This window comes from Cryptomeria japonica, chromosome 7 (assembly GCF_030272615.1).
Source record: "Cryptomeria japonica chromosome 7, Sugi_1.0, whole genome shotgun sequence".
Lineage (NCBI taxonomy): Eukaryota > Viridiplantae > Streptophyta > Pinopsida > Cupressales > Cupressaceae > Cryptomeria > Cryptomeria japonica.
This window is the reverse complement of record NC_081411.1, coordinates 476,177,704-476,189,986: the sequence shown is the minus strand read 5'-3', so window position 1 is coordinate 476,189,986 and position 12,283 is coordinate 476,177,704. Positions and strand designations below refer to the sequence as shown.

The window sequence follows — 12,283 nt, the reverse complement described above, 5'->3', positions numbered from 1 at the left end:
ATTTTATGTGGCCTAGGTTGTCAACTACTATCCCAAATATAGGACTTCGCACCACCATCAGACCCTCTCCCTTATGTGTGTGTAAATTACATACGTAAATGCGAACAAATAAACAAAAACACACACACGTGTGTGTAAATTACATACATACATACGAACTAGAAAAACAAAAACACACACACGTGTGCGTGTGTGTGTGTAATAAATAATTTCATTTTGAGGTAACTATAAATGTTAAGCAAAATACTTCAATTGCTTTCAAATTGTCCATGATACCAGCTATAGAGGTGCTGGAGAAATTTCTTATTGCGGATGTGATACTCAATAGCAGAGGAAGCACAATCGACCAAAATGCAGACACACACACACAGTCGGTTGGAAGATAGTTGCTTGAAACCCTTAACAGTCAACTATATGATACCTTGATATGCAGTATATGTATATTTTATATATATATTAATGCAATATGTATATATGTACATATGTATATATACATATAAATATATATACATATGTATGTGTATATACATGTGTGTGTACATGTATATATGTGTATACATACATACATATACACTGTATACATACATATACACTGTATACATATATATATATATATGTATATATATGCATTGCGTATACACACAATATATAATGGTGTGAAACACTTAAAAGATTGCCATGAAGCAAGATTTACAGAACCGTAAAGAACATTTTGAAACCAACTTAAATACACTTACAACAAAGGATCATTGTCGTTGTGAGGTTGAAAGACAACTTCACCTTCGGTTTCATTGTGTTTTTCTTTCCTTATGAGTTGGGAGTGTTGATAAACAATGGAATATATGATAAATCTATCATCACCAATGGCTCTCAACCTCTCAGGAATCAATCCTGAAGTACACCACCACTGGTTCGTGGTGGATGCTATCATGTTCCTTTGTGAAGTGTGAATGCTTTTGCAAAAATTCAAGAAACCCAAGTCCCTGCAAATTGTGCCAAAGTGGCTACAAAAGGGTTGATGGTGGATGGTAATGTGGAAGTAAAGTTTGCAAAGAGTGGTGTGTTAGTAAACATGTACCCAAATACCACACGTCCAATTTTGGTCGATGATATGTTTTGTCTCAAAAAAAGGTGGTTTTTGAAACCATTCGATTTGACTTGAAAAACATGCGCAAATTTGACAGGGTTTCATTTTTCTAAATTGCCAAGTAGACCCTTTACAATGTGACATTTTTAGTTGTGACTGATGTTTTCTTCACTAATGTAGACCCCTCACACAACATAGCCCTCACCGCCATCAGACCCTCTCCTTTAGTTTACATTTCTAGTGTGATCAAAATCCATTGGTAGACAGCTCATACGTATACCCCATTAGTTTGTGCCCGAAGTCTTCTATGTCGGAGGGGTAGAGAAGAGAAGGAACATAACCTACACCATAAAGAATTCCCAGTCGCTTGCTAATGATCCAAAGTTAGAGAGTATGTTTGTGTATATTATCATGCAAGCTAACGCTTAGAAGCTTCACTCAGAATCACTAAAATTCTTGCATCAGAATGATAAAAAAAATGACTGCAGGAACGCTATCCATCATCAAAATGATGATAAAAACTCGCATTTTTACAAACAATTTTATGTGCCACAATACTGGAGACGAATTTGATTGGCGATTTTTAGCTTTTAACAATGGTGGCAACAAATATGTTCCTTATGCTCATCATCAAGCAAATATCTTGTGTCAACTTTCTTTCTTATCTTCTTTTCCATTTAAAGATGCCATCTGTCCCCTATAAGAAAAAAATGCATTATCACATCCTCTATTCAATATCCAGCCCTCACAACTAACCCTCACTCTTTCATCATATTTTGCAGTTTTAGATTTGTCTTCCCACCTTCCAGCTACGGCATAAATGTTTGAGAGAAGCCATTAATTTGTGGCATTCATAGTATCAAGCCTAAAGAGGCATTCTGCTACATATTCTCCTAGTTCTATGTTATTGTATTTCCTGCAAGCACCAAGCAAACACCTCCAGATATTAACATCAGGGTTTATTGGCATTGTCTTTATAAACTCTTGGGCCTCTTCTAGTCTCCCAGCACGGCCAAGAAGGTCAACCATGCAGCTGTAATGATCTATGGAAAGTGTGACATGAGAAGATTCACTCATGCAATTAAACAATTTACGTCCCTCCTCCACTAGACCTGCATGACAGCAAGCTGATAAAACACAAAGTGAGGTCACGTGATCTGGAGCCGTATCAGAATTTTGCATTTCTTCATATAGCTTTAGGGCTTCCTTGCCGTATCCATGCATGGCATAGCCTGAAATCATTGTGTTCCAGGAAACAAGATTGTGTTTGTGCAGATTGTCAAACAAATAGCGTGCCTTTTCTACGCTCCCACATTTTGCATACATATCAATGAGAGCATTCGCCACAAATACATCTGTCTGAAACCCACTTCGATTTATTTTCCCATGAACCTCCATACCCGATTCAAGAGCCGCCAGATTGGAATATGCTGGGAGAACACTAGCAAAGGTTTTTGCATTTGGTTTCATACCTGCTAGTTGCATTTCTGTAAAGGTTTTCACAGCCTCGTCTCCCAAACCATTCCGTGCATATGCTGAAATCATTACAGTCCAGGATACCACATCTGGCTTGAGCATGTGGTCAAAAAGTTTGTGTGACCTCGTTATTCTACCACATTTTGCATACATATCTATCAGAGCATTTATAACAAAAACATCATCCTGAAGTCCTCTTCTAATTATGTTTTCATGGATTTCCATAGCCTGATCTAGAGCTGCCACGCTGGCGCATGCTGAAAGCAAGCTGGCAAAAGAAATTGAATTTGGCTGTACATCTGACAATTCCATTTGTTGAAAAATCTTCATTGCTTCCTCAAGACATTCGTTCTGTGAATACCCTGCAATCATTGTCGTCCAGGAAACAACGTCTCTTTGATTCATCCTGTCAAAAAGGTTGCGTGCCTTATCGAGTCTCCCGCATTTTGAATACATGTCTACAAGTGCACTCTCAACAAAGATCTCCGACTCAAATCCACATTCAATAGTTTTTTCATGGATTTCTCTTCCCTGATTTAGGGCTGTTAAAGAGGCACAAGCTGGAAGAACACTGGCAAAGGTTTCGGAGCTTGGCTTTACTCCAGAGAATGACATTTCTTGGAAAAGTTTTAAGGCCTCTTCTCCCATTCCGTTATGTACGTATCCTGCAACCATTGACGTCCAGGAGACCACATCTCGTTTAAACATTTTGTCAAACATCTTGCGTGCATCCTCTATACTACCCAATTTCGCATACATGTCTACAAGTGCATTTGTCACCAATACATGAGAATGCAACCCTGTTTTAATTACCTCTTTATGTATCTGCATACCATGTTCTAAATCCTTCAGGCGCACGCAGGCTGACAGAACGCAGGCAAATGCTTGGGAGTGAGGAATCATGCCTGCCACTAGCATTTCCTTGAAAAGTGCCAGAGCCTCTGAAGTGCACCCATTTTGCAGATATCCAGAAATCATTGTAGACCAAGAAACCTCGTTTCTTTCAGGCATCTGATAGAAGAGCTGAAGCGCTTCGTCTACTTGCCCATTGTGTGCATACCCTGCAATCATAGCGGTTCCAGACACGACATCTCGTTGAGGTATTTTGTCAAACATATGGCGTGCATTGTCCAGGATGCCACATTTTGCATACATATCGACGAGGGCGCTCTGGACAAAAACATGTTCATGAAATCCGCTTGTAATTATTTTAGCGTGAATTTCCATGCCCAGCTTGAGGTTTTCCATTTTGGAACATGCGGCGACAAGGGAGGAAAATGTGAAGTGGTTGGGTTGACAAGTTGAGAGGTGCATTTGATAAAAGAGATTTAAAGCTTGGTGAGGAAATCCGTGGCGAGAGTAGGCAGAGATGATGACAGTCCAGGAACATGTATCTCGCTCTCGTGTGGGCATTTTCTGGAAAACCTTAGCAGCGTCTTCTAGACTTCCGCATTTGCTGTACATGCTGGCCAGTGTGTTGTTCAGTAATGTACTTGGGTGGGTATGGATTAGTCTTCTTTTGTTTTGAATGCAACATTGTAACAGTAAAGCATATGACTTCAAATGGACAACATGACAGTGCATGGACTGCCAATCTTAACCTGCCCCCTCTCTCTCTTTCTGAACTGAACCACAGTTTTGTGTTCCAACACCAGATTATTTTATTTTCATTAACCAATTAATATTGGAATCTGGGATGGTATTAAAATTCTTACATTTGACAATTTCGTCAAAGGGGATTTGGTTTGCCAATAGATGTTCCTTAGGTAAAGGAGTGAAAGAACTTGTTCCTCACTTGTTGGTAAAATGTCCTCCTTGCTCCGAAATCTTATTCTTCTTGTTTAATGTAGGCTTGGTTTTCTTCTAGACATTCAAATGGAGGATTTATCATTTACAAAGTTGTATTAGTTATGTGATATGGGATCATGAGTTTTAAGTTGAAACTTCTTCGATTAAGAGTCTCATGCATGATGTTATAGAAAGAGAGAAATTGTGACATAATTTTTTTGGGATGTAAGATAGTTAGTAAAATGCATTATGTTATCAATGAGAAAAAATTTATTATTAAGGGCGGAAAAAATTACCCCTTGAAATTGGGGTATATCAAGTTGTGTTGAGATTGTTTTAGCTTGGAAACTGGACTTCTATATTTTAGTTCTCTTTAAGTATTCTAAATCTCAAAGACAAAATCTTGTGTGGTCATTTCCACCCCCTAATTGGTACAAAATGATTTTTTGATGGATTCTCAAAAGGAAATCCTGGCCTAACAAATGGTGGAGTACTGATGATAAGGTAATTTGATTGCAATGTTTGCAATTAATTTTGAAAATCAAACCAACTAGTTTATTGAAGTTTTTGTTATTTACAATGAATTAAAAAAGGTCTTTCAATCCTTAATTATTGAAGGGGATTCGATGAACATAATAAACTACTTGATGAAGAAACACTAAACTACTTGGACAATTGAAGGCCTTGTAAAAGACAACTGATATTATTGAAAGCATAAGAAATGTTAACATTGCCCATATTCTTGGAGACACTAATAGAATAGTTGATTTTTTTGTGAACTAGGGGATCTACCACCATATTACCACTAATTGGACGAGAAATGAAACATTCCCGTTTGAAGTCACTAAAATTAACATTGATAAGATTAGAAATCATTAGTGTTCACTATTTGACTAGGATGGTGAGGATTTGAGGGAAGGCTATCTGAGTTATGATGGTTTGATGTACTTTGCTCTCCCTACTAGTTTTTACTCATTTTTTACATTGACAAGATTTGATAAAAAAGGGGTTTGGTATGATTTTATGGGGTAGACACACACGTTGATCCAAGGTTAAATTTATAGGGGATTTAAAATGATGGGAGGTGAAAGAATTTGTGTTGAGCCTTTGGGGTGTAATAATGTGATGTAAAACAAAAGAATTTGGAGGATTTTGATGAATGGGGGTTTAACTCCCTATATGGAGAGACCAAATGGACATGACATATTGTTGGCCATTGAGTTTACAAAGGGTGTGACAACAAGCATATCAAAATCTAGGGGTCCAAATATTTTAAAGACAGATGCATCAAGGATTATATCATCTCCATTTTTCTAAAGATTGGTGAAGAATTAAAAAAAATACTCTTAGGACATGCTAGGAGTTCATTGAAGCATGTGTAGGATGAGATTACTCTTTGTATCGCAAGGTATGTAACTCTAGAAGGTAAATTTAAGTCTATGTATTCATATCACTCCATCCTTGTGAATCACTGTAGGCATAACAATTGGTCTCCTTTCCTTTTTATGTGTTATCTTCCTTGGAGAATTTGGTCAAGGTTTGTAAGAATGCCTTAAGGATGATAGCCCTCCATTAGGGGCTTATTTTACTTTTAGTGAACTTTATTAGAGCCAATAACCCCAAGGTTCACCATGGTGTTAAAAGTAAGGAGATGAAGATAGAAAAAACTATGAATTGCTCTAAATCTACTTTTAAGAATTATGAAGATGCTATGAATGAAACTTATGAGCTAGGGATGAGGTGTCAACCACATATTTAGACATTAAGGGATCCTTGTCTAAGGAGAGTGGTCTAGAATTACAATATGAAAGGGGATTACAAGATGCTAGGGTAGTGAAAGGTTATTGTATGGAAATTGAGATCTTAAGGGAGAATAAAGTAAGAAAGATGACCCCATCACCAATCAATTCCAAGCTTCCAAGGCTTAATAATAATTTTATTTGTTAGGGATTAAAATTACATTAGTAAAATTAGTTACTCACAAATATAAGTATTAGTTAGTCACAAATATAAGTATTACACTAAAAATTTATAGTGAGAGTTGTTACCATCAAGGTTGGTAAACACATTGATCTTCTAAATTAGGATGGGGTTGAGATAGAATAAGCAATTAGTTATTAGTCAATTTCATTGCCATAGTCCCTTTGCATTAGCTTCTCTCCTTTTACCTCCTTGCTTGTCTCTCAATTTCCTTTGCAAGATCCATCCTTGTTATCCTCCATGTGTCATCCTATATAACCCTTTTTGTCCTTCCTCAACATCCTTTTGTTTATTGCACATCAATGGCTTGATCAATAATGGTCTATATGTTCCATCTCTATTATACATCACCACCTGAATCTATGGTGTTATCTTAGTTTTGTGTTTATCAAACATTACCAACCTAATTGGTAATATTTATTGTCTTCTTGTAATACTAAAAATGACAAGCATTGCAATTATTGTCTAATGTTTTAAGCTCCATTTAGAATCCACTCCCTTGACACATTTTAGGACACATTGAACTAATGTCTTTTAATATTTGTCCACCAATTCACCAAAAAAATTTGTTATTCTAATACATTTTTTGTCTCTTTTAATTTTTGGTATTATTTTGAGATTTTTATTTTAGATATTAGAAAAATCACATTAACACTTCCATAATTATGTCAAGTCAACCCATAATTAAATTTCTAAATTGTTACAATTACCCACCTTTTTTATTGTTGAAGTTAGTTGCAATGTATTTCCTTCCATGTAACACCTTTGTTCTTGTGAACCTAAATATTCCTATCCTTCCCTAACTTCTTGGAAAAGCATTTTTGAAAATCAAAGAGAATGAAACAAAAAAATATTCGTCCTCTCTTGGCTATATCTTTTTGAATTGCTACTTGTTTTCATTTGCGGGAACCTCTTGTTGGAATCAAGGGAACACTGAGAGGCGGGGGGGGCGGGTGAATTAGTGTTAAGCAATTTTAACTTTAATAACCTGATTTTTCAACCACTTAATGAAAATGAAGAAAAACAAAGTGCAAAACCACAAAGTCAAGATCAGCAACACCATAACACCAAGATTTTTACATGGAAACCTGGTTAAGGGAAAAACCACGGTGGGATTCAAACCCACAATATTAATATACTCAATTAGAAGTATGAGAATATTACATAAGGGGAATGCACATGCATTCAAGCACACTGCCTAGAGCTCATTGCTCAAAGTTTACAATAAGGGCTACAACCCGGAAGGCTCACTACCTTACAAATGATTATAAGGGATACACGAGAGTTTGAACTATTTAATAAAATCAACAAATGCCTGAGTATAGCTCTGGTTAAGCACAAAATACATGATCACACTCTGCTCTACTACTCTGCTCTGTTCTGATATTCTGTAACATACCGGAGCACCAATCTTCCAACCGCGCATGAGCAACTGTGCACAATCACTCATACACGCTTTAATTATCACCATATATATATCAAATGATCAAATAAATCAGTCCTATATATGTAACATCAAATTAGATCAATTCCATGTTGGCCCAAAAACTGCATAACACGCAACATGAAACGTGATACCCAAGTTGGCTGAATCCGATCCAAAAATAACTAAGTGGACCAAAACAAGATGTCCACACGCTTCCCACATGTCGGATCAACAATCTTGATCACGCAAACAATTGCCAAAATTACTACCCATGATCTGAACACTAAATCTTCACACGTTACTACTAATGAGCACTGTTCTACCAGAAAACTATCTATCAGATCTTCCAACTTACTCAATTCACAACATTGAAGGCCATAAACCTGGAATAATGCATATCATACAACCAAAATGCTTCTTCGAGATCCACAACATAAAATATGCAACACAAATGAATCCAACTAGATGTTGTACACTATCAGATAACCTGTTCTCACTGGGCCTTACCAGACCTCAATCAATTGTTTGGTATGAATGAATCATGAACTACAGATTGAATATTTGACTCGAGTTGTCAAATCTGATATGAGTTGCCATCAATGAAAACATCTCAACATATATGCAGTGTCTCTTGCCAACACCTCTCCTATCTTTTTTAATATTTATGCTTCTATATTTGTTGAGTATTTAACCATATTATAACCCTCTTTACTTATGGTATTTATTGTAATTATTTTTAATGGTTATGAGGAAATTCATCTCTTCCTTCTTCATAAGGCTAATGAAAATATTTTTTCCTCTCTTTTGCCTTCGAGATAATGGTGATTTATTTATAGTTTAGTTGTGTTAATATTAAATTATCACATCTTTTTTCATTTTCTTTATTTTTCAATAGAATTTTTTATTTATTGAATCTATATCTTCTATATTTATTTTTCATACACATTAAGTTATTAACATCTGTATAGACTTTATTTATTTATATTCATAGACTATCATACTTTTGTTTTGTTAATTCTAGACACACTTAGGATTAAGAGAAGACACAAAATATAATCAAATATTCTTTTTATGGTTGCTTGTGGAGATCGAAGGACTGTATTTGAGGTTTGATCATTTTAGCAACTTCTCAAATAGTCAATCCTTTTTCCTTTGCCCTAATTACATGTACTCTTGGTTGTCTTCACACATAAAGGTTTTGTATTTTTAACCATGTTGTTATATTTTTATTGTTTACCTTGTAACACATTTCCTTTATTTGGTACAATGTAAGATCATTTAGTTATTTTTAGTGTTTTTGTTATTAATTTTGGGTATTATCATGTTTTTATTATTATTGCTATAGATTGTCTATTTGTTATCTAGATTGTGTGTGTAATGTATGCAAAATTATTTACATTTATTTAAATCTTCTTTACACTCTAAATTAAATGATTTTTTTACACACTTTAGGATAAATTTAGGTTTCATTTATGAATGTTTTGTTTAGAGTATTTTTATTATTATTTCAACACAAAAGAGTAAAAAGAAACTAGATTAACCTAGAAATATTTTAAACTAGGAAAACATATTTCTCTAAGTTTAAACAATGCAAAAGATATAGAAATACTTATGTTATTACTAACTAAAATACAAATATAACAAACTATTACTAGAACAAAAATTAGCAAATGAGATGGAACCTAGAGCCAAAAGTTAGAGCTCTTTTTTGAGAATAATCATGCAATGTGTAGACGTCTATAAAACATGTTGTCATTCATATGAATTGCAATGTTGGATATTGGTAAAGTCAATTTTAGTCTTAAAAATTATACTCAATTCGAATAAAAATAATAAATAGACACATGAAAAATACTCCATTTATGCTAGAAAATGATAATAAACTATATCTAATCAATATACTTACTAACTAAAATTGATTATAAGAGAGGGAAAAAATGTGAACCCTTGTGTGATGAAAAATCTAAATAAAACCTAAAATATATAGTTGGAAAGAGAGGAAATATTTGGGCTACTTAAGAGATTGCCATAAATCGTCATGTCCCTATTTTAGTCTTTTGAACACTATGGGTGGCCAAGAAAATAAATAAATATATGCTTTTATCCTATACGTGTGTTTAGAAAGGTAAAAGTAGTGACACAATATATGGATATTGGACTCCCAGGTCTACAAGGAGGAAAAAATACCGTGTGTAGTTGTGTATAATAAGGAAGTGAACTGTAGGCGCTCCAATAGGTTGGCTGGGCAGTTGATGGGTAAAATTGTTGAGCAAATTTTTTTGAGGAAGAACTTGAGGAGGATGACTTTGTTGAAAGTGAGGAAGGAGTAGATAATGAGGAAGATGTGGAAGACGACACATCAAAAGTTGAAATCTTGGCTAAATCTACCAATGAGGGTTCTGAACAGAGTAGCAAAAAATGAACCTTTGGACCTCACCCATGATGCAATGCTAGAGGAGGTGGACAACAAAGGCGACAATGTGAGTAACTGTGCCATGTGTAGGACAACAACAGAGGAATTAGATGCCCTAAAAATAAATAAAGATTGAATAGAAGATGGTTAGTGTCTCTAAATACAACCTGTGGGTCATGCACAACTCAACTACCTCAATATGTCTCATATAGAAAATAGTTCTTGGCAAAGATGCAGACACTGAAGAAAATTACAAGGAACTTTTTAAGTTCCTTACTGAAGATTGGAGCAATGTGCTCAAGTAGTTTGTTTTGGCTAGTTCTTGATGGGGTTTTTGTTGTCCCTTGCTAGTTCTAAGACTCATTTTAATTCTAAATGTGTTGCTAAGAATGTTTATGTTATTTTGTCACTTTAAGTATGTTTCTGTTAGTTTGTTGCTAAAGTGTTGTTCTCGTTAATGCTACTAGTGGGCTATTTGTGTAAAATTCCCAAACCCTTTTGATGCCTTTTATTATTAAAAACAAGGAAGTAAAAATCAAAGGCACCAAACATAACAAAGGGTTCAACAATAATGATGAAGAAAAAATGAAAGGATAGGAGTAAAAAATAGCAATCTCAACAAAGTCATATCAAATTTTCTTAGAGAAGTTAATACATAATGTTAGCTATAGAATACTACAATAACCTTCAAGAGAGTGTTGCAGAGTGTTGGTGTGTCCAAATGAGGATCTTAATTGCAAACTAATGTTCTACTATGTTAGAAAATTGATGCTAAGAGCTTGAAAATTTGATAACTTAAGAAAAATGATTGAATGAATGAATGAATGAGAGAGAGATTATATGAGATTGATTGAGATGAATTAAAAATGAAATGAAATTAGGTGAAAATGGGTGATCTTTGTTGGGCATTAAGGTATCTTAACCTTCGATAAATTCCTAATCTATTTTTTAATTATTTATCATTTTTTTATATATTATTATAATTTAACATTATTTAATTAGTCTCACATGAAAAATGAGGCTTATAATTTAGAGTTCACATTATGTGCCATATGCCAATGCTTAGTAAGGTTTTCTAAGATATCATAAAAGTGGTTATATTAAGTAGATATGGAGTGTCTATTTAGAGAGATTTTATGATATAACTGTTGGCATTCTACACTCTAGTGAGAAATGATGGTGTTGTCATTGATGGAAACTTACCGGCAACCTTGTGGATTTCTTTAGGCACCGACATTGGCAAGCCTTGGCACCGACAAACACTTCACCGGCAGCGGCAACAATGTATATCGACACTCCAGCCGACAGGAATAAAGTTTTGTTTATTGTATTTAATTGTAAATATCATTTGTAAAGCCGACATGGCATATTGTAATAAGACTCATATATGTATGAGATCTTGTAAATCATTTGTAGGAAGTGATGGATGGAAGTATGATGGTAGAAGTGATGAGAGAATATTTTGTATAAGGTTTATGGTTATAGTATGAGCTTAAACCTGGCATAACAGATGCTGAATTATAGCAGTATATTATATTGGATTTTCATAATCCATTTTGTAAGTCAGTGAGACTTCCTTTTTATGATTGAGTAGTGAGCTCTAGGCAGTTGGCCTTCCTGCATGTGCAGGTCCCTCTTGTAAGTAATACCCATTCATTGGCTAATGAGTGAATATTGTGGGTCACAAATCCCATCGAGGTTTTTCCCAAACCGGGTTTCCTCGTTAAACATCTTGTGTTATGGTGTGTTTTCTATGTTGTCTTTATTGTTCTTATTTACTGCATTAATTCTTGTTTACCGGTACACTGTTTTGGAATGCAAAATACTTAATAAGGTTAAAGAATCTGTAAACCGGTTAGATATTGATTCACCCCCTCCCCCCCTCTCAGTATCTTTGGGACTATCATCAATCCTAACAATAACTTTTTAAATAAAAGAGGTTGTAAGACATAGGTTACCTTACAATGTTGACTAGCTATGACAATGAATTATTATTTGACATGAAGTGCCTATTCTAAGATGGAGAATATGTCCTGTGTGCTTTTCAATTAAAAGAATAATTAAGCAGGACCAATTACTTCATTTTTTAAAATCCCACTTAAAATTTTATTTA

At 34.7% G+C, this 12,283-nt stretch overlaps 1 protein-coding gene across 1 annotated transcript; it reads right to left on the bottom strand.

Moving 5' to 3' along the window:
• Positions 1 to 1,066: 1,066 nt before the first annotated feature.
• Positions 1,067 to 4,394, bottom strand: LOC131065733 (pentatricopeptide repeat-containing protein At4g39530). Its single transcript, XM_058000346.2, has one exon. The coding sequence runs from the start codon at positions 4,145 to 4,147 to the stop codon at positions 1,925 to 1,927; it is 2,223 nt and encodes a 740-aa protein (XP_057856329.2). The 5' UTR covers positions 4,148 to 4,394; the 3' UTR covers positions 1,067 to 1,924.
• Between the last annotated feature and the right edge of the window lie 7,889 nt (positions 4,395 to 12,283).